Source organism: Panicum hallii, chromosome 3 (assembly GCF_002211085.1).
Source record: "Panicum hallii strain FIL2 chromosome 3, PHallii_v3.1, whole genome shotgun sequence".
Taxonomy (NCBI): Eukaryota; Viridiplantae; Streptophyta; class Magnoliopsida; order Poales; family Poaceae; genus Panicum; species Panicum hallii.
The window spans coordinates 8,760,676-8,780,289 of NC_038044.1; the positions used below are offsets into that span (position 1 = coordinate 8,760,676).

General features: G+C 49.0%; 5 protein-coding genes and 1 non-coding gene across 6 annotated transcripts; 4 read left to right on the plus strand and 2 right to left on the minus strand.

Moving 5' to 3' along the window:
• Window positions 1–618: 618 nt before the first annotated feature.
• Window positions 619–4,002, minus strand: LOC112884775. The gene is made up of 6 exons (XM_025950332.1): window positions 3,309–4,002; window positions 3,097–3,210; window positions 2,476–2,556; window positions 1,497–1,669; window positions 1,319–1,415; window positions 619–1,089 (listed from the first exon to the last, which is right to left on the minus strand). The coding sequence occupies exons 1-6, from the start codon at window positions 3,600–3,602 to the stop codon at window positions 976–978; spliced, it is 873 nt and encodes a 290-aa protein (XP_025806117.1). The 5' UTR covers window positions 3,603–4,002; the 3' UTR covers window positions 619–975.
• Window positions 4,003–5,008: 1,006 nt separating this feature from the next.
• Window positions 5,009–8,201, plus strand: LOC112884772 (phosphoenolpyruvate/phosphate translocator 3, chloroplastic-like). The gene is made up of 9 exons (XM_025950328.1): window positions 5,009–5,910; window positions 6,009–6,131; window positions 6,390–6,542; window positions 6,632–6,717; window positions 6,802–6,886; window positions 6,999–7,118; window positions 7,209–7,277; window positions 7,611–7,740; window positions 7,840–8,201. The coding sequence occupies exons 1-9, from the start codon at window positions 5,485–5,487 to the stop codon at window positions 7,914–7,916; spliced, it is 1,269 nt and encodes a 422-aa protein (XP_025806113.1). The 5' UTR covers window positions 5,009–5,484; the 3' UTR covers window positions 7,917–8,201.
• Window positions 8,202–9,152: 951 nt separating this feature from the next.
• Window positions 9,153–11,931, minus strand: LOC112884782 (phospholipase D alpha 1-like). The gene is made up of 3 exons (XM_025950339.1): window positions 11,825–11,931; window positions 9,796–11,723; window positions 9,153–9,693 (listed from the first exon to the last, which is right to left on the minus strand). The coding sequence occupies exons 1-3, from the start codon at window positions 11,929–11,931 to the stop codon at window positions 9,257–9,259; spliced, it is 2,472 nt and encodes an 823-aa protein (XP_025806124.1). The 3' UTR covers window positions 9,153–9,256.
• A 672-nt stretch (window positions 11,932–12,603) lies between these two features.
• On the plus strand, window positions 12,604–12,675 carry TRNAP-AGG. Its single transcript has one exon. It is a non-coding gene; the product is annotated as a tRNA-Pro (tRNA).
• Window positions 12,676–12,897: 222 nt separating this feature from the next.
• On the plus strand, window positions 12,898–13,750 carry LOC112884778 (embryo-specific protein ATS3A-like). The gene has a single exon (XM_025950334.1). The coding sequence runs from the start codon at window positions 13,023–13,025 to the stop codon at window positions 13,590–13,592; it is 570 nt and encodes a 189-aa protein (XP_025806119.1). The 5' UTR covers window positions 12,898–13,022; the 3' UTR covers window positions 13,593–13,750.
• A 2,270-nt stretch (window positions 13,751–16,020) lies between these two features.
• LOC112884773 (adenine nucleotide transporter BT1, chloroplastic/mitochondrial-like) lies at window positions 16,021–19,581 on the plus strand. The gene is made up of 4 exons (XM_025950329.1): window positions 16,021–16,218; window positions 16,302–17,188; window positions 18,551–18,712; window positions 18,827–19,581. Exons 2-4 carry the CDS (start codon window positions 16,607–16,609, stop codon window positions 19,295–19,297), a joined length of 1,215 nt encoding a protein of 404 aa, XP_025806114.1. The 5' UTR covers window positions 16,021–16,218; window positions 16,302–16,606; the 3' UTR covers window positions 19,298–19,581.
• The last annotated feature ends 33 nt before the right edge of the window (window positions 19,582–19,614 follow it).

Below are 19,614 nucleotides of genomic sequence, written 5' to 3' on the forward strand. Positions count from 1 at the left end.
CGTTTGGCAATGCATGAGGAAAGCGAGAAATGGAATCTTTTAGATTTGGCAGCGATTTACTCACTAACTCTCTGAGACTGTGTTCACGACAGTGTGTTATTACATGCTAAATTTTATGGCAACAGACTGGAACTAAATGCCTTGCGTCTTCCAGTGTCTGCCTTCACCTTCCTCGTGCAGGGTCAGCCAGCTGCCAGCAGGTTGCGCGTCAGCACACGCCAATCCTCAATGTAAACCTCTCTCTGGTCTTGCTATCATCTAAGATTTTATCTTCAAACTCCACTTCTGTGTGGATAAACATAAAGAAAAATATTATCAAACGATAAATTACATCAAATGATCTGATATAGTTGTCTGAGTAAATTGAACCAAAAATAATTTAGAGAAAAATCATCCGGCATACTTCAGGAGAATAATTTGAAACTTTTCCCTGTTTGAATCACTCAATCTTGTCAGGCCCAATCAGCCCAGCCCAATTATCTGGACGAGGCCCATGAAAACAATCCTTGTTGGACGACATCAGTGGCAGGCCCACTTCAAAATGCGACGATGCCATTCTGAAAAAGCATTCTTCACATCAGCGATCATGCATTATGATATTATATTTTTCCTGGAACATATAAAGATCGAAAGTCACATACAAAAAGATATGTCATATACAAATTATACATTCTTAAATGGAGTATAATAAAAAAAGCCATGATCACTATGGTGTTGGGAAAACAAGAGAGCGTATTACACGATAGCAAGCTCTATAGTTCTATCCTGTACACTTGAAGTTCCAACGATATGATGTCCTGGTGTTGCCTCAATAGAAGTACACGTGGTCCACACGCAACATTCCATGCACTTGCGCCAGGGCATTTGGCTTCAGCAGAACTTTGAAACCTGAACACTGCACTCAACTATATCGCTAACAGCAACTACTTGTGCTCGTGTGGCTAGTTTAAATCTCAGTATCACGTCCAATCGCGTTCAGAGGAGAACGTCATTGTCATCCCCAAGAATTGATAGAGAGAATGGTGCGATTGCGACATTGAACGTTGACGATCCAGCCTTGTCAATGTGCTTCATCTCAAAATCGCCTTCCTGCAATTCAAAATGGGGTTAAGGTAAGCACCAGTGGCAGTGTGCAGATATGCCAAGGCAGATCCCATGCGGCTGAAAAGCTTTAAAGAAAATTTACTTTAAATGAAATATCCCCCCTTTTTGCATCACACCCCAGTGCATTCAGTTTGTACAGGAAAAAGGCAATGCTAAAGTAAAACAGGAAATTGTTGCTGAAAATCTGTGCAGAACAGAAGAACTGTAATGTTACCATTCTTCCATTTGGAGTGCTCAATGGGCACGCAGAAGAGTACTCAAAACCAGTCCTTGGAAATATGACAGGTTGCTCTCCCACTACACCAACTCCCCTGACACAACAAAGGAGTCGGTCATATTAGCATGTCCTAGTGACAGTCAAATTAGAGTAATAGTACAATATAAACACTAACCAAATATTCTCCGTCCTTCCATTTCCATCTGTGACAATCCAATGTCTTCTGAGAAGCTGAACAGGGCGCTGAGAATTATTTGTGATTCTGATCCTATAAGCAAAAAAGAATTGGCCCTTCAATGGCTGGCTCCGGCTTTCAATATAGACGCTCCTGACTTGAACCCTTATCCCCTAAATGTGATACCTCAACTGTATTAGAAAATTAGAATGCACTCGAACTCTCAAACATATCAAGATGGTGAGAAAGCTAAGTCCTTTTGGTCTTTTCTCAGTCAGTGACAGGTTTACTCGTAACCTAGGATTCCTAAGCTGCTTCAGCTTTCTTATTAGCAGAACTTCCTTCACATCTCAAGTTATGCATGCGAACCATGGAACTAGCATTGCAGAACCGGGCCTCTAGATGTCAAAAAGTTGTAGTCACTACTATAATATGCAAGTTCCAATCAAAGACTCATATTAATCACAAGGTCCAATTTATTGAAAAGCATCCTGACCAGATTCAAATGATGGATACTCCTGTGTTCATTTTCTACAAGCATGCTTAAACATGTGAAGGAAAATGGAAGATGACAGGCATGAGTAAAGGATGTGAGTTTGGAAATTGAGTGCCGAAATATGTGACGAGATAACTAGAGTCCAATTTGTGAAAAATTAACCAGGTCAGATGGAACATAATTTCCAAAGACCTTGACCCTGTGTGTGTGCATGTGAATTTGACCAGGTCAGGTGGAATATGATTTCCTGAAGACCTTGAACTATTTCCTGGTAACCTTAGACCAGTTTCTTAGTGGTTTCATGCTCAGGTAACGCTACTTTTCAACACTCAGTATGCTTATATGGAAAGCAATAGTACTACTTCCTAAAGAAAGAAGTTTCAAGCAGTTTGATGAATTCGTAGGATATCATAGTATTTTCCAAACTGAAAGGGGGATGCTGAAAACAATGTAAAGTAAAAAAAATTAAAGAAGAAGAGTTACCAGAGTTGTAGCGTCACTAGAACATTTGAGGAGGGAGTGTGGAGCCAAAATCTTTAATTCATCTCTATATTTAGCAGCATCCTGGGAAGCATGAATCAGCAAAAGAAAATCATGAACATGGTGGGCTTGCTAAGAGATGAAAATAACAAACTTGTCACCATAAGTGGCACAATTGAAAAACCACCTAACAGAAGTGGTATAATTGAAAGTTCAAACCATGAGGCTGGAATAGAGGACAAACAATTCCAAACATGGGAATAAAGCAGAAGACTAGGTAAGACCTCATGCCCTAGTGTCCCTCTAAGACTTCCTCTGAATTTCTAGAACCACCTTTCGAAAAAAGAAGAATTTCAAGAACCCTAAACTGGTGAAAAGGAATCATGTATCGATGGTACAGTCAGCATATGAGAACATCGGTCATCATCAGAAGACATTGCAGCATGCATAGTCTTCCGAAAGTCTTGTGTAATCAAATCTTTGTCTCAATTAGCACCATCAACGGCAATGGTTGGAGGTTTCCAAACTTTGCTAATGCTAATGCTTGTCTAGACGTGTACGAACTAAACGTGGTAAACTTGCAATTTAACTGCTTGAAACAACGGCGATGCATGAGTAGAATACCTCAAACCTCTCCTCCTCGATGGCCTTCCTCATCAACCCGCGGAGGCGCAGCACGGGCTCCTCCTCCTCGAACGACCTCAGCGAGTCCCTCAACCTCGCTGCTTCCTTGTAATCCTGCACAATGAATCCCAATTTGCAGCCAAAAGCCCCAATTTTGATGAACGTCCATACTGCAAACTTTCATCATTTTGCCTTGGTGTCTATTCCGGTACCTCGAATTGGGCGGCCACGGCGAGCTGCTGCTTAAGCATGGCGTACTTCTGGCTCCTCATTAGGAGCGACGCCGCCGCCTTCTCCTCCTTCTCCCTCCGCGCCACCTCCTCCCTCTCCTCGTCCTTCCCGGGCGAATTCGAGCTCGAATTCGCGTCCGAGGCCGCTGCAGATGCCACAACCGCCCGGCGCGCCGCGGGGAGCCTACCCCGCGGCCACCTCGCGGTCCTTGGCCTCCGGCCCATCCACGCCGCCGTCGGCGCCGGAGACGAGGACCTCACACCAGCCCACTGCATCCTCCTCTCCCTTCTCCCGAAACCAAATCGAATTGGTTCTCCAAGAAAGTAGAAAAGAAAGAAATCGAATTCAGCGGCACTCAGATGAACAGATCCCTGCGGTTTCTTGGAGGCCGGCGAGTGGCTGCCCAGGCTTCGCTCCCCTCCCCGCCGCTAAAATTAGGCGCCGCTCTTGCCCTCCATTTCTGTGGCTCCGCCGCTCGCCAAAAAAACCCGGCACCAACCAACAGGGGAGGACAACGAAGGAGGAGGAAAAATCTTGGAGCTAACGCGGGCGAATTAGCCGGGTGGAGAATCAATTATTCGGTCGGATACGACATGGAACACGTCGGAGTCGGGGAGCCCCGGGAGGAAAAGATCCCGTCTTGTGGGCGCGGCCAGGCCACAAACGCAAGGTTCAGCCACCGCAGCCGCAAATAGTTCGTCGGCGGTGACCATTTGCTCACTTGCTGGTAGGATTAAATAAAACGGCCACAGAAGTCACAAATTCATATCTGCTTCCATCGCTATTAATGCAATTTGAAATGTTTTACAAAGTTTAGAGAAAGTTACAACGACAAAGGTTACTGAAAATCTGAGCCGACAGAGCACGTCAATGACTTTGTTGTGGGAAAATCAGTTTGTTTTAGCTCGTAGATTATGGATTGCAATAGGTTGTTACAAACTTACAGTCCGCAAAGTGAAAAAAACAAACAGATTTGTAACAATCCACACATCAAAATTTTAAAATCGAGCAATCCATATTCTCCGGTTTCCATATTACAACAATCTTCAGCAAGCTAAACCAAAGAGAGCTAGCTTGGTGCGATCTTTAAAATGAACTCAGCTTCACTCGGTATTTCATTGCCGAGTTGGATATACATGCTATTAGACTTGTTGTTAAATTAGGGATAACAAAGTCTAAATTTTGAAGTGAATATGGAACCTATAGCAAGATGGAACCAACATATGTTTGGATTTGCGTCGAGAAAAAAAAAGTAAACCTTCTTAAGAAAGGTTTCCATGGATGCACCACCAATTATATGGAATTTTAGTAACAAACTATGTTTCGTCCAAAAAAAGGACAGTGGTTAGGATAGCTATAGCTCTGATTGAGATAGTTGTACCTGTACCGTAGCTAGCCATTATCTACCACCCGGATATATTTTGGACTTCTATCTACTGTTGTTTGTACAAAAACAATATTTGCAAACGCAGTGCTGCCTGCATTTCAAGCACCACCACCTGGTACTCCTGTTTTTTCCCTTCCCCAAAATTGCACTGTTACTGCTCAGAAAAAGAAGAATGAGGCGTAGGGTGAAGAGGCATCAGATCTGCCATCTGGACGCTGGCGTCCAAAAACGCATTCAGGAGTGGCTGCTGGTCCCGGCCGTGAAAACCAACGCGCTGGTCTCCAGGAAAAGGCTGTGCAGCAGTCCCGCTTCAGCCGCCCAAACCTGCCCGGCCACCGTGCCCGAGGGCGCTCCCTTTCGTCTCCCTTCGTCGAAACCGCGCCGCGCGTCCGGCCGCTCCCGCCCCTCCCTCCCCTCACTCCGGTAGCCCGGTCCACTCCACACCTCCACGCCTTCCAGACTTCCACTCCACTACCTTCCGCTTGCCGCCGCCCCGCCTTGTACGCCACGGGCGCGGCGGCACCAGCCCACCAATCCCTTTCCTTCTCGAACTCATCCTCCACTCCTCTTCCCCTGCTGCGTGCCATAAATGGCCGCGCCGTGACAGCGGCAGCGCCCTCACCCTTCCTCACTCTCAATCCCCCTCCCTCCTCATCCTTCCAGTCCAGAAACCCCGCGGAACCAGCCGGATTCGCGGCCATTGTGATTGTCCATACGCCAGCCAAGAACCGAGGAGGGGACCACGAGAACCCAAGAGGGAGCGCCGCGAGATGCAGAGCATGGCGGCGGCGTGCTCCTCCTCCTCCTCCTCCAGTGCCTGGGCCGCGGCGCGCCTCTCGTACCCGCCCCCCGCCCTGCCTTCCTGGCGCCACGTCGCGCTTCCGCCCTCCCCGTCCTCCGCCCCTTCTTCTCATGGCTGCCGCTGGCCGGTCGCCGGCGCCGGCGCGCCGGCGCTCCCGCTCAGCATTCGCGGGGGCCTACGGCCGCTACCGTCGGCCCTGCTCGCGGCGGGCGGCGCCAGGGCCGGCGCCGCGGCGAGGACGCGGACGGCGGCTGCAGCGGCCGCGTCGCCGGCGGCGGCAGACGGGGGCGGAAAACCCGAGGGCGCCAACGGCATTCCGCGGACGCTGCAGCTCGGGGCCATGATCCTCGGCTGGTACCTGCTCAACGTCTACTTCAACATCTACAACAAGCTGGTTAGATATTTCGTCCCTATTCAATCCTCGGGTCATTTCCTAATGGTTCTTCAACAGAATCGAATCTTCTAAGTTGTTTTGACCTGTGATTTGCGCAGGTTCTCAAAGCCGTGCCCTTTCCGTACACCATCACCACCTTCCAGTTCGCATCCGGATCCTTCTTCATCACGCTCATGTGGCTGCTGAATCTGCATCCCAGACCGAGGCTCTCCCTCAAACAGGTATAATAAGAATATTACTAATCTTTTGTTGTTACCTGTTGATGTAAAATCATGAGATATAACAAGCTAGCCTGAAAGCCTGCTCAATTCCACGGGTGCATGTTGAAAATTGAAATATATATTTCTGAAGCAGAGTTGTCTTTGTCATTGTTTCCTAGCATCTGACTGAATATTACATTCGACCAAACTACAGCATTATGAAATTGGTTTACTCATATGACTGATGTGGTGAGTTGTTGTTTTTGTTTGCTGATGCAGTATGCAAAGATCCTGCCTCTTGCTTTGATCCACATGCTGGGAAATGTTTTTACCAATGTGAGTTTGGGCAAGGTGGCTGTCTCCTTCACGCACACCATCAAGGCCATGGAGCCCTTCTTCTCTGTCCTCCTCTCTGTCCTGTTCCTAGGGGAGGTAATTGGTTTGTGCCTTTGTGGATCTTTTCATCTTAATAGTGGAATACTCCATATAACCTTTGTTTCCCTGTTCTATTATTTTTACAGACACCTTCTGTATTGGTGTTGGGTTCACTCGTCCCTATTGCTGGTGGAGTTGTATTGGCATCCGTGACTGAAGTTTCTTTCAACTGGTAAGTGGTGCCTTCAATGTGTCAAGTCAAGGAGTTCACTGCAAGCAATATGGTGCATTTGATTCTAATATTCTGAGAAAACAGGATTGGATTTTGGAGCGCCATGGCTTCAAATCTTACCAACCAATCGCGGAATGTTTTAAGCAAGAAATTCCTCGCTGATAAAGAGGTGACCTCCCCCCCCCCCCTCCACCAAAAAAAAAGGTTGTACATTGGCAACAGTGCAGCACAGTATGTTCTGTGAACACTGAAGCTCCTCACACAACTTGTTCTTATTACAGGACAGTTTGGATGATATAAACCTGTTCTCGATAATGACTGTCATGGCATTCTTGTTATCTGCTCCACTGATGCTATCTGTAGAAGGCATCAAGTTTAGTCCATTGTACCTGCAGAGTGCTGTAAGTCTTGCCAACTTTGAAAAGAAATTCCCAATATTTCTTCACTAATACATAAGAATTTGGCTAACACTCAATTTTCTGGGTTTGCAGGGAGTTAATGTAAAAGAACTATGTGTGAAAGCAGCACTTGCTGGAACATGTTTCCATTTTTACCAACAGGTGAGGCCAGTCTCCGCTAAAAATCAAATTTTGTGGTCTCTCAGAGGTTGCTAAAATTGTCTGTTAGTGGCTACTGCGGTTGGCTACTTAGATCGAAACAAACATACTATTTGCTAGCTGATAATCTATATATGGTCCCGTTTTGTCCACTGCTTTGCTGCTGTGGTCAGGCTCTCCAATTCCAATATGATACTATCTTCAGTATTGTTGAATAGTTTACATTTTGAGCCTTCAAGGTATAATGTTTCTCTGCATAAGCTTCTATTAGTTTTACAGTGAATTTTGTTCCACATAGGATTACCTATAACAAAGTTTCTATTTGTTTCTTGGCAGGTTTCATACAGTTTATTGGCTAGAGTATCTCCTGTGACCCATTCGGTTACCAACTCTCTCAAACGTGTGGTGGTCATCGTGTCATCTGTTCTCTTCTTCAGAACTCCACTTTCACCTATAAATGCCTTAGGCACGTCACACATAAACTGATGCTATGCTTCATGCATGTACCAATAACCCATCATCTAATTTGTCTGTATCTGAATTGCATTATTGTTCTTGCTTGCAGGAACTGGTATTGCTCTTGCTGGAGTTTTCCTGTACTCTCAATTAAAAAAGGCAAAACCAAAGTCTAAGGCTGCATAAATACAACCACCTGATGAGGTAACAAACTATAGAAGGATCAAGAATTCGGGAACTGTCAACTGATATGGTGAAATGGACTTGCCTTCATAGTAGCAAACGTGAAACAGCTGTTGTTTCGCCAAGTTTGTCTTAACCATATTCTCTTGTCAGCTTCTTTGGCTGTGAGAATCTTGTACATAAATGTTAAGAAGGTTGTGGTGGAACAACACCGAAATAGCATTGTCAGATAGTTTTCAAGAGAATACAAATTTTGGCACATAGTTCTCAGTTAGTGGTAGCCTGACACTCTTTGATGTTGATGAGATTTATCCATCTCTTTTCAAGTCATTCTTTATAAAATTGGCAGAACAATCACAGTAGATCGACTTCACATCAAAACATTTTTTTCTTTCTTATTCTATTTTCTATTTATTTATTTATGTGATGAACTTTACGTGTTATTTTGCTTCAAACAAATATGCTGGCTATAATATGTAACAGAGAATCAAATTAATAGTTGACAAAATTTGCCATGATTCAATATAGGATATCGCCTTTGTGGATGAGAAGTTGAGAAGGTTATCACCATGAAAAACGAAAAGCTCAAACGAAAGAAAGCAGTCACTGGAGAGTGAGAATCAACTAAGGTTTTAATTTGGACATATTCTCCTACCACTTCATGTTCCAGGACCTCCATCAAATCCAATTTACCTAGCGCCAAATATTCACTTGCTGAAAGCAAAAAAAAATGTGGGTCTAAAAATTGTGTGGTGCTGCAATCACACAATTGTTATGTTCGTCCCTGCTTCTATCTTGATGTGCGAACCTGTTCATTTTTAGGAGGATAGGGCAGTGAAATGTAGAGAATTGAGTACAAAGAGTTCTCTCATGATCCTGTTAGGCGTTTTAAATGGACATGTTTTTTTTTCTTTTTCACTTATTCGCAAGCAATTGATAATCAGTATAAAGAAAACAAACTATGAATGAATCAAAAGCCTAAAATCACCGTCAGTTCATCATCATGCCCACTGCATCAGGGCATTTCTTATTTCCTAGAGTAGTGCTGCTTTTAGTTTCTGTTTCTATTTATTTTTCTGGAAGTTGATTGCAACACTGATGTTACAAGCAGAACATTGTCAATCAGACAATGATGTTAAAAATCCTTTTCATATGTAATACTAAGACACCTAAAATCATCATTTACACTGCATCAGTGCATCTTTTATTTATTTTCTAAAAATAAAATGAATCCAAAGCTAGTGCCGTTCTTATTCCAACAAAGACAATCAGCAAGATCTCCAGAGCAAAGCCGAACAAAAGAATAAGGTAACTAGATGAGCAGGGCAGTTCAGCGCCGACGCCTATGTGGTGAGGATGGGCGGGAGGTAGTCGGACTTGGCGCCAAGCACCCGCGCCTGTGTGTCCGGGAAGAACTCCATCCCCGGCAGCTGCGTGACGGCGCCGTCGGCGGCGACCCCGACGGGGTAGGTGAGCAGGTGCCCCGGCAGGTCGCGGTCGGGCCCGTCGCCGGCGTACAGGTCCCAGTACCTGTCCGCCATGGCGTTCACCTTGCGCACGCACTCGAGGCTGTCCGGCCGGGTGAAGGCGTCGTCCACCGCGCCCAGGTGCTCGTACCACAGCGACATCCGGAACCCGTGCACCTGCCCCCTCGCCGGCCGGCTCGCCGCCGCCAGGTGGTGCGGCTGGTACGCGCCCATGGCGATCTCCGAGTCCCGCGCGCCGTCCATGGACCTCTGGTTGATGTTCGCCGACCCCACGATGATGTACTCGTCATCCACTGTAGGCATCGATCACCAGGGTTCGTTACAAATTAAAATCAAAATCAAGGCAACGATCATCCTTGAAATTACAAAGGAAAATCAAGAGGAAGGATTGTTACCGATCATCATCTTGGTGTGGACATAGATCATGAACCTTCTGTTCTGCTGGGCCTTGATGTAGTCGGTGTCGGGCTCCGCCTCCTCCGTGGGCACGTACTCGCCGGGCTTCTTGGCCTCCCGGTTGCCGAGGCAGAAGAAGGTGAGGTAGTCCTTGGGGTTGGCGTCGATCCCCTTTGCCTGGATCGCCTGCGCGATGTCGGTGTACATCATCTCCATGGTCCTCCTCTGCCAGTCCAGGATGGCCTGCACGGAGCCGCTCTCCGGGATGCCCTCCGGCCACATGGGCACGACGACGTACACCGCGAACCGCTCGCCGGCCTCGATCTTGCTCACCACCTTCATGGACAGTTCCTTGGGGATGAGGTGCAGCGCGCCGATGTCCTCGGGCCTGATGCCGTCGGGCTTCCAGCAGTAGGAGCTGCCCAGGAAGTACTGGTTCTCGATGTAGATGAAGCTCCTGGCGCGGCGGATGGCGTGGATGTAGGCGTCCTGGATGCTCCGGTCGATGATCTGGTCCTTGCCGCTGACGAGCCCGGCCCTGGTGGCGTCGTCAGGGGTGTCCGGGAACCCGAAAGCGGCGCCGCCGTCGATGGACCGGAACAGCTGCACGTTCCACGCCTCGCCGTCCTCCGGGAACGTGACGGGCGACGGCGGGATGATCTTGTCGGCGAGGTCCCGGAGCTGGATGAGGATGTCCTTGCCGCCCTGCTTGCGCCAGCGCTGCTCGAAGTTGTAGAGCACGTCCCAGGCCACGGGGCCCTCGAGGCGGCAGTGGATGTCGTGCCACGGCTCCCTGGGCCCGCCCTTGGCGATGGCGGCCGTCGCGAAGTTGGGCTGGTGGAAGTCGTCGTGGTGCACCGTGTCCAGCGTCCGGAACAGCGAGTGGAGCGGCGTGTCGTAGCGGCCGTCGCAGAGGTCCAGCCCGCCCACGAAGCTGACGATCCGCTTCTTCCGCCCGGCCGCCGCCGGCGCCGGCATGTCGTGGTCGACGACGACGATCTTCTGGTGGTGCGTGAACATGGTGGAGATCTGCAGGTCCTGCACGATGCTCCCGGAGTCGTCGGGGTTCCGGGGGCACAGCACGCAGTGCACGTCGGTGCCCTGGAAGTAGTTCATCGTCTCCTCGTCGTGCGTGGCCATGAGGCCGTCCTTCTTGAGCACCCCGACGGAGGTGCGGTCGTCCCAGACCAGCATCAGCACCCGGACGCCCTCGCCGGCCTTCTTCTTGAGCAGCTCGCCGAGCGTGACGCCGCCGCCGGGCTTGGGCCGGCTGCCGTCCCTGACCAGCGTGATCTCGGTGTACACCGACCAGCCGGTGATGTAGATGAGGTGCTTGGCGCCGCTGATGGCGTCGAAGATGTCCTCCCAGCACCGGTGCGGCTCGTAGCACCTGCCGCCGTCGAGCGGGATCCTCGGGACGAAGCCGTCGGAGACGTGCGCGTCCTGGTACAGCGTGACCTTGCACCCCTGGCGCTGCGAGAAGAAGGTGTAGGGCACGCCGGGGTACTTGCCGCTGCGGACGCCGCGGCCCCAGCTGTGGTCCTTGGAGATGTCGAAGTACTGGAGCTTGACGTGGACCTTGGAGCCGCCCTCGAGCGGCTTGCGGTCCTTGTCGTCGTCGTCGCAGAGCGGCAGCCAGCGGTCGACCTCCTGGCCGCCGAAGATGTCGCGGACGGGGAGGTAGCCGACGCCGACGGTGGAGGCGCCGATGGTGCTCTTGGCCCGGATGGTGAAGACGACGTCGGAGGCGAGGTGCGCGCAGTAGACGTGGAAGGACTCGTACCAGCGCGGTCTGGCCGTCTCGTCGGTGAGCGTGCGGGTGCGCCCCACGCGGGCCTTGTCCAGGCCGATGGTGGCGTAGATCTTGCTGTTGCCCTTGCCCACGCCCACCGTGTCCTCGATCGTCTCCGCCAGCTGCTCCGCCCATCAGGTACAAGGATGAGTAGTTCAGAATTTCAAATTTACTAGGTAGCAGGAAGCACGAATCGCATTGCATTGCAGAGGAGGAAGAGAAGGTGATCCCGGACCTTGCGGAGGAAGCCGGGCGCCTGGCTGCTGGGCCGGCTGGAGTTGGAGATCTCCTCCGCCTCGAAGATGGTGACATGAAGCGAGCCATGGAGCAGGATCTTCGCCATCGCTCCGGTCGACGCGTTGAAGAGAAGTTGAAGAGCAGGAAGCAAATCGAGGCTAGTGACCTCGCCGGTGGGTTAAAGGCGAGAGGCGAGCGGCAGGTGTGTGGACAGTGGCGGTGGCGCAAAGGAGAGGACGGGGAGCCATGCCCATGCGTGGAAGGAGGTCAGGAATAGTAAACCGAGGAGGAAGACCAGGTGCGAGGTGCCGTGGGGAGCAGCGCAAACCGAGTGACCGGACAGCTGCATGTTGTTCGCCGAGCCATGCTGCAAATATGCCGCGACATGCCATACTCCCAAAGACAAGCTCATCGGATAGCGGCTGAAACAGTTTTCCTTTTTAACACGCGGTACGGACACGCACTCATCCTTGTGAAAATGACCAATGGGAGTACTGGCCAATGGTGGCCAACTGTTTAGCCTGACTGACTAATCAGCCTTGGATGGATGATCGATTGTTTAGCGTTTACGGTTTGCGCAATTTTCAGACCTGCTTGATTGAATGAGTAGTGGTTGCTTCACTGTTGACTGAATGTATTCCTGTCTGGTATTCACTATCATTTTGCACACGCTCTGTCCAGTAGTATTTTGGTTCCTGCATTGGAATGGGGACATGCTGATGTGGAGTGAGTAATAGGAATAAATTATATTAAAAAATATTGAAGACGGAACAACAAAGGGCATTTGGTCTAGTGGTATGATTCTCGCTTAGGGTGCGAGAGGTCCCGAGTTCAATTCTCGGAATGCCCCTAAATTTTTTGTCAGTAGTTTTTTGTCCGGCTGGGCCTACTCGCTGCTGGCCCGGCGGATGCGCACGCGTCCACAGCCCACTTCATCAATCATCATGGTCTTGGCCTCATGGGCACCGCGGAAAACGTGTGGGCCTGGACCCAGTGACTCGGCCTCGACCCTCCACTCGCCTGTCGCCCAGGCGTTTCTGGTCCCCGACACGCCACACCATCCTCGCCGCCGACGTCACCCGCGCGCCTGCTGCTACATCAATCACCTCCCCGCTCCGCATCGGATGCGCGGCCCAGCACGGCTTCATCCGCATCCACCCGCCATCCTTCCACCTCCCCGTACCACCGGCGCCGGCGATGGCCGCTTCCGGCTGTGCTGCCGTACCCCTCCGCGGCCTGGCGCTCCCGCTGCTGCTCTCCGTCCTTCCGCTCGCGCTCACCGCGCCCTCCGGCGCCTCCGCCGCCGCGGCCCGGGCGTGCACGTACACGCTCCGGGTGAAGACGTCCTGCGCGTCGCCGGCGGCGCGGACGTCCGACGCCGTGAGCGTCGCGTTCGGGGACGCGTACCGCAACGAGGCCCACGCGCCGCGGCTCCCCACGTCGGGGGCGCGCGCGCTGGAGCGGTGCGGCACCGACACGTTCCGCGTGCCGGGCCCCTGCGGCTACGGCGTCTGCTACCTCTACCTCCGCCGCGACGGCCGCGACGGCTGGGCGCCCGAGTGGGTGCAGGTCGTCCAGCCCGGCCCGCGCGCGCCGGTCGCGGCCACCTTCTACTTCGGCGACCCGCTGCCGGACGGCGTCTGGTACGGCCACGACCGGTGCCCCAAGGCCAAGGCCGCCGATGCTGACGGTGAGCACGCGGCGCGCCCGGCGACGTCCACCGACGCGCAGCACGCCAGCAACTCCTCCGCTTCGCCTCGGGGATGAAACCACCGGTCCAACCGCAACCTTGGCCTGCCAGGGAACCAGAGCATTCTCGACGTCGTCCATGGATTGGTGCATTGGAGCTGTAGCTCTGCTTCTTTGTCTGTTCGTGTCAGCAAGCAACGATTAATAAAATAATGTTCGATCCCCGTTCGCGTATACCGCCAGTGGATTTGTATCGGCAACTCAGATTGTTCATCTGATCTTGCTCTCGGACGGAGAATTGGCCTGAATCTCGCTGACACTTGTGAGTGGCCTTACTCTCTCTGTTCCAGCATTCCGATGGGAAGCAGGGCTCTGCATCGATCACCACTTGAAGGTCTGTTGCTTGATCACAGCCAGGAGGATAGCAAATTTAGGTAGATCCTGCGCTCTCAAGTTTTGTGACCTTCGCAACACAGCATTTGAAGGTCACATCACATATCAGAAATGCTCATCATCAACAAGAGGTTACACATCTGAACTACTTGGGCGTGCGACTGAAGCCGCTCCATGGCACTGGCTCAGCTGTCAGTGTCAGGTCGCCGCGCGGCAACAACCAACTCCTCTGCTTCACTCACCTTGGAGACGCATCGTGGCTGGCTGGCGAGCGACACCGTCGTCCATGCCATGAAGCACTATCCGTGTGCTTCCATTTGGAGCAGCAATAGACCTGCTTGCCTTTGCGTTTATTCTCAACGGATCTGGAAGGTGAAGGGAAGACTGCTGAATCCTCTAATTCGTTTCTTTGTTCCCGTAAGGGGCAACCTACACATTAGACTGGCTGCTGAGTCTCGTTGTGCTTGTATCATGGGTACATTTGAGGCCCGGCCCAGATGTGCACAGTACAAATTCCAGTTCAATTTAGGCCCATGCAAATAGGGCCCAGGTACACCTGCCATGTCCCGCTCCCGCGCCCTGGAGTCTGAGTGTCTCTCGAGTCTTGACGCGTGACGGCGTGAGGCCTCTCCTCCAGCCATCGTTGTCGGAAGGGAAAGGGAGCGCGACGGGCGGCGATGGGAAACCACACGACATGGGAGAAGCGGATTCACCGCCAGCATGGCTGCCAGCGAGAGCGATCGCGGGAGGGGAGGAACAGGAACGTCACGTCCCGGCCGGCCGGCCGGCCGGCCGGCAGCTCGGCACCCGCCACGCCACACACCAGCGCACGTGGCCAGGTCGACACGTGGCGCGTGGAAGCAAGATCAGGAAGCATTTATCCTCTTCTCCTATTTCTTCTTGCGCCCATGCTCTTTGCTCGCGCTATTTTTTTTCTCTTTTTTTCCAGGCGCTGGCTGATCGGGACAGAAACAGAATAAAGCATAGAGATGCAGCGACAGCGAGACCCGGTTCGTGATCGAGCTGCCAACCGCTGGTAGATCGAGAAATGGGAATAGCAGGGATCGATGGGATGGAGTGAAGAAGAACTCTAGCTGCATTTGTTCCAAAATGTAGACAATTTTTAGTTTTATCATTATTCAAACTTCTCTGACTTTATTTGTCCAAGCTAAGAAAAATATAGTAATACTTACAATAAATTAATTAATTAATTAACAAGACGTGCCTAGTAGTAGAATTAACTAAACTGATTTGATCTATCGATGGTGGTGTATTTTCTATAAACATAATTGAAGTTGGAAAAAATAACTTAAAACAATACTAAATTGGTTTATATTTTAAAATGAAGAGAGTAGGAAATTGCTTCGTAAAATACTTTCTCCGTTCTAAATTATAGATCGTTTTGGTTTTTCTAAATATAATATTTTTTTATTTTATGCACCTAGATATACATATATATCTACATACATTTTAAAACAGAGAAGTAGAAGTTATGTAAAAGGTGAAATTCAAATTACACTAAAAGATTGATTAGATAGTTGATCTAATCTAAAGGCCTATAAAATGTAACTTATACTCCATTCTAAAATGTAGTTTCGTTTTAATTTTTCTATATTTTATAAATTAAAATATAGAAAAAGCAAAAATGAACTATATTTTAAAAGAAAGAGGTATATAATAAGATCTAAGACACCTCGGAAGAAGGCACGAAAAGTATAATACTACAAATATTCCTGCTGATACTGTTAGTTTTCTCACAATTTCTATCTTTGACACTACGAGGTTTGCACAAAAGAGAAGATCTACGCTCTTAGCATTGTCTCATTCCTCACGAACCGGGCTGCCACTCGGTACCATCTCATCAGATTATGCCGGTGCTCTTCCTTATTTGCGTGCCTTCCTCTCTCCAATCCCTCGACTACATCAACAGCATTGACCAAAATCCAAGCAAAGATTCAACAAATAGTACCATGCTAACTGCTGTCAGCCCCCGTCTCAGTATAAAACAACAAAATATTTTTCATTTCAGTAGCAGTGCTGTTCTTGACTTCTTGTGGATGCGGTACGGAACAGTAGCAGTACTGCTCAAGTGTTAAATCACGTGCTCGGACTTCGGAGGAAGAGAAAGGCAACAAAAGTACCTCGCGTTGGTGCTGCCGGTTTTGACTCCTACTACTCCCACAAGGCCACCAACCCCAAGGCCCCAACTTCCTCTCCTCTCCTCTCCTCTCCGGCGGCGGCGGCGGCGGCCAAGAAACATAAGGCGAGGTTAACGAGGAGGAAAAGGAGGGGTCCATTCCCAATCTGCAAGGTAATCGCCGGCTGAAATTTCCAATCACGCCGGATTAAAAAAGGTTCTCATCTTTAATTCCTTTCCCTTTCCTCTGGTTGCAGATTGATTCTTTACCAATTGTATCGTCATTCCTTCGCGTTCGTTGGGCGTGGGGGGTTTCAACCTAGAAATCAGTCCTTTTCCGCGCTAGTGGAGAGTGTATTTGGACGGCAGCCGCTGAAGAATAGCGCCTTTTTTCAGCCCCAAGATGCCTGCTTCCGCTTCTTTTCCACGCCACACCTTTTGAATCCATTCCCGTCAGCTCCCTTTTTCGCCGCACTAGGTGTTTCTCAGCCTGCTTGGAGGTGGAGGTGAGGGGCCGCCGCAATATCGCCGTCCAGTTGATTCAAGAAACCAGGCCGGGCCGATGAGCAGGAAGAGCGGCGGCTCGCGGTTGCAATGCGCGGATACGAAGGATTGGGGCTGCTGCTTCCTAGCCCTCCCGCCTGTAGCACCTGCCGGTGTGGATGGCGATGGCGGGTTCAACCTCTCATGGACCCTCCACCAGTCCTTCCACCCGCCGGCCGGCCTGTTCGCCAGCGTGGGCCAGCAGGTGGGGGTTGGATTCCCCGGGGCCTCCTCTAGCGCCCCGTCTCCGGAGACTCCAAGGGACCAGTATATGAAGTACGTCTCACCGGAGGTTGTCGAGACACCTCTGCCGGGGGAAGGTGTGGGGTTGAGGGATAAAGGGAAGAAGAAAGTCGTGAAGCTTAATATTAAGGTTGGGAATCACCACCTCAAGAGGCTGATCAGTGGGGCGATTGCGGGTGCGGTGTCGAGGACTGCCGTCGCACCTTTGGAGACGATTAGGACGCATTTGATGGTTGGGAGCAATGGGAATTCGACAACGGAGGTATTCCAATCTATCATGAAGCATGAAGGGTGGACTGGATTATTCCGTGGTAACTTTGTTAATGTCATCCGGGTAGCCCCAAGCAAGGCAATCGAGGTAAACAACTGATGCATGGTTACATAATTCATCATCTTCCTGTGATTCTTTACTGTGCTTTCTTTGCTATTTGTGTTCAATAGGTAGATTATTCCTCACCATAATGTGGGAATCAACCTTTGGTACATATTTCTATTGCAGAACCTACTACCTGCTTGCAAATAAACTGAACATTTGTCCTGGTTACAGTTAGTGCTAATTCATTGCAATATTTCCACCGTGGCAACACTATGAAATGTTTAGATCTTTTCTATTCTTGGGGCCTATGTGGCAATGTGTTTAAGTTTGTCACTCAGAGGACAATGAGTTAATTTGTTTTCGGTATTGTTTTAAACTTAAGCCCCATCTATAAGAGAGGCTAATGCTAGGGTTTTTATCCTTCTGGCTTATCGGAAGATTTAATATTTTTGTTATCGGTTTAGTTTAATGGAACATTATGGTTAAGGACCCATAACTGGAGCTAACCACTTTTTTCCATGCCTAGTTATATAGGTTATTGGGATAATCTTGCACCATGCAGACTTTAAATGAGATAAGCCTTTTATGTACTTTGTATTTATAACTTATAAGATCAAAATTCGTATGTTAAAAGTTGTAAATAATTCCAATCTGACTCTCCTTGTTACAATGCTACTCATATTGACCTTGAGAAAACTTATGCTAAGATGCCCATTAATTAATAGAAACGATTGGCCTTGTCTGTTGCTTTGGTGTCTGCTTGAGCTCCCTACAAATTCAGATACTTAAGCACCTAACTAATTACTGTTTCTTTGCATAAGGTAGAAGATCTAGCTTGTTGCTTGTCATTCAATGAAGTTCTTGTTGCAGATTATAGAATCAGATAAGGTCAATATAACTCCAAATAAACCTTCAGTTGTGAATTGTCATTTTGTTGTTTTACGACTTCCAAAATCTTCATGTAACTGACTAGTCTTTTGAGTATTTCAAAACTCAGAATTGTTTATTGGACAAAACTAAGTTTGTATCAACAATCTTGAGTTGGTAATAGTCTGTAACTTTACATCCCCTAGCGACTATTAGAATTTAGCCTCATATTTTACAAGACTCGGTGGCTAGTAGCTTTTTGCCAAATAGTATTATACAAATACACATAGCAGTATTCTCTCAGTAGCATGGATGGATTTTGCTGTATTTTTTCTATTCCATATAGTGACTTAATCCTGGATAGACTTAATGACCTCATACATGAAGCAGCAGATGCTTTGTGATTCTGGTAATGTTGCCATGATAAAAATGGCTATCAATTGATTCTTATGCTTATGCTTATGGGATGGGTGGATCTATGGCTACATATAATCATCGAAATATCTAATTGTTTGTTTTCACCTTTTTCTTTTGCAGCTTTTTGCCTTTGATACTGCTAATAAGTTCTTGACCCCCAAATCTGGGGAGGAACAGAAGATCCCAGTCCCTCCTTCATTAGTGGCAGGGGCATTTGCTGGTGTCAGCTCAACACTGTGTACATACCCTCTGGAATTGATTAAGACACGATTAACTATACAGGTTAGTGCTGCCCCACAAGAAATATCTGGTTCCCTAAAACTGGTAGAGTGAGTGAGCTTTCTTACTGAAGTGCAAAACATGACAGACTATTATGGTTGTTTATTACTTCTGCAGAGAGGTGTGTATGACAACTTCCTTGATGCGTTCGTCAAAATCGTCCGTGATGAAGGGCCGACTGAGCTCTACAGAGGCTTAACTCCAAGTCTCATTGGGGTAGTGCCATATGCTGCAACCAACTACTTTGCCTACGACACCCTTAAGAAGGTTTACAAGAAGATGTTTAAGACGAACGAAATCGGAAATGTTCCAACCCTGCTCATCGGCTCCGCAGCAGGAGCTATATCGAGCACCGCTACATTCCCTCTCGAGGTCGCTCGCAAGCACATGCAAGTTGGAGCCGTTGGTGGTAGGAAGGTTTACAAGAACATGCTTCACGCTCTCTTGAGCATTCTTGAGGATGAAGGTGTTGGGGGACTTTACAGAGGACTGGGGCCGAGCTGCATGAAGTTGGTGCCTGCTGCTGGGATTTCTTTTATGTGCTATGAGGCTTGCAAGAAGATACTGATCGAAGAAGAGGATGAGTGAAGTGCAGATGCACGACCTCATTAGAGCTCAGTTTTGCGACATTCTGACAGCGGTCGTCTTTTGTTATTTCTTTGAGTCGACTGGTGCTGGAACTGGTTGAAAGTCACGACTGAGGTGCTGCTTGCAGCAGCAAAAATTCTTGATCCGTTTTGTTCAGTTTGATCAGATAAGTTTACCTCTGTGTTCCCAGATTTTCATATACTTGATGAGTAGAAAGCATGGCTTTCTAAAACAAATTGGAATGCCGTTGGCAATCATAATCCACAAGTGGATGGAATTTCACTTGGCTGCTATGTTCTTGATGTTTTAATCGTGCA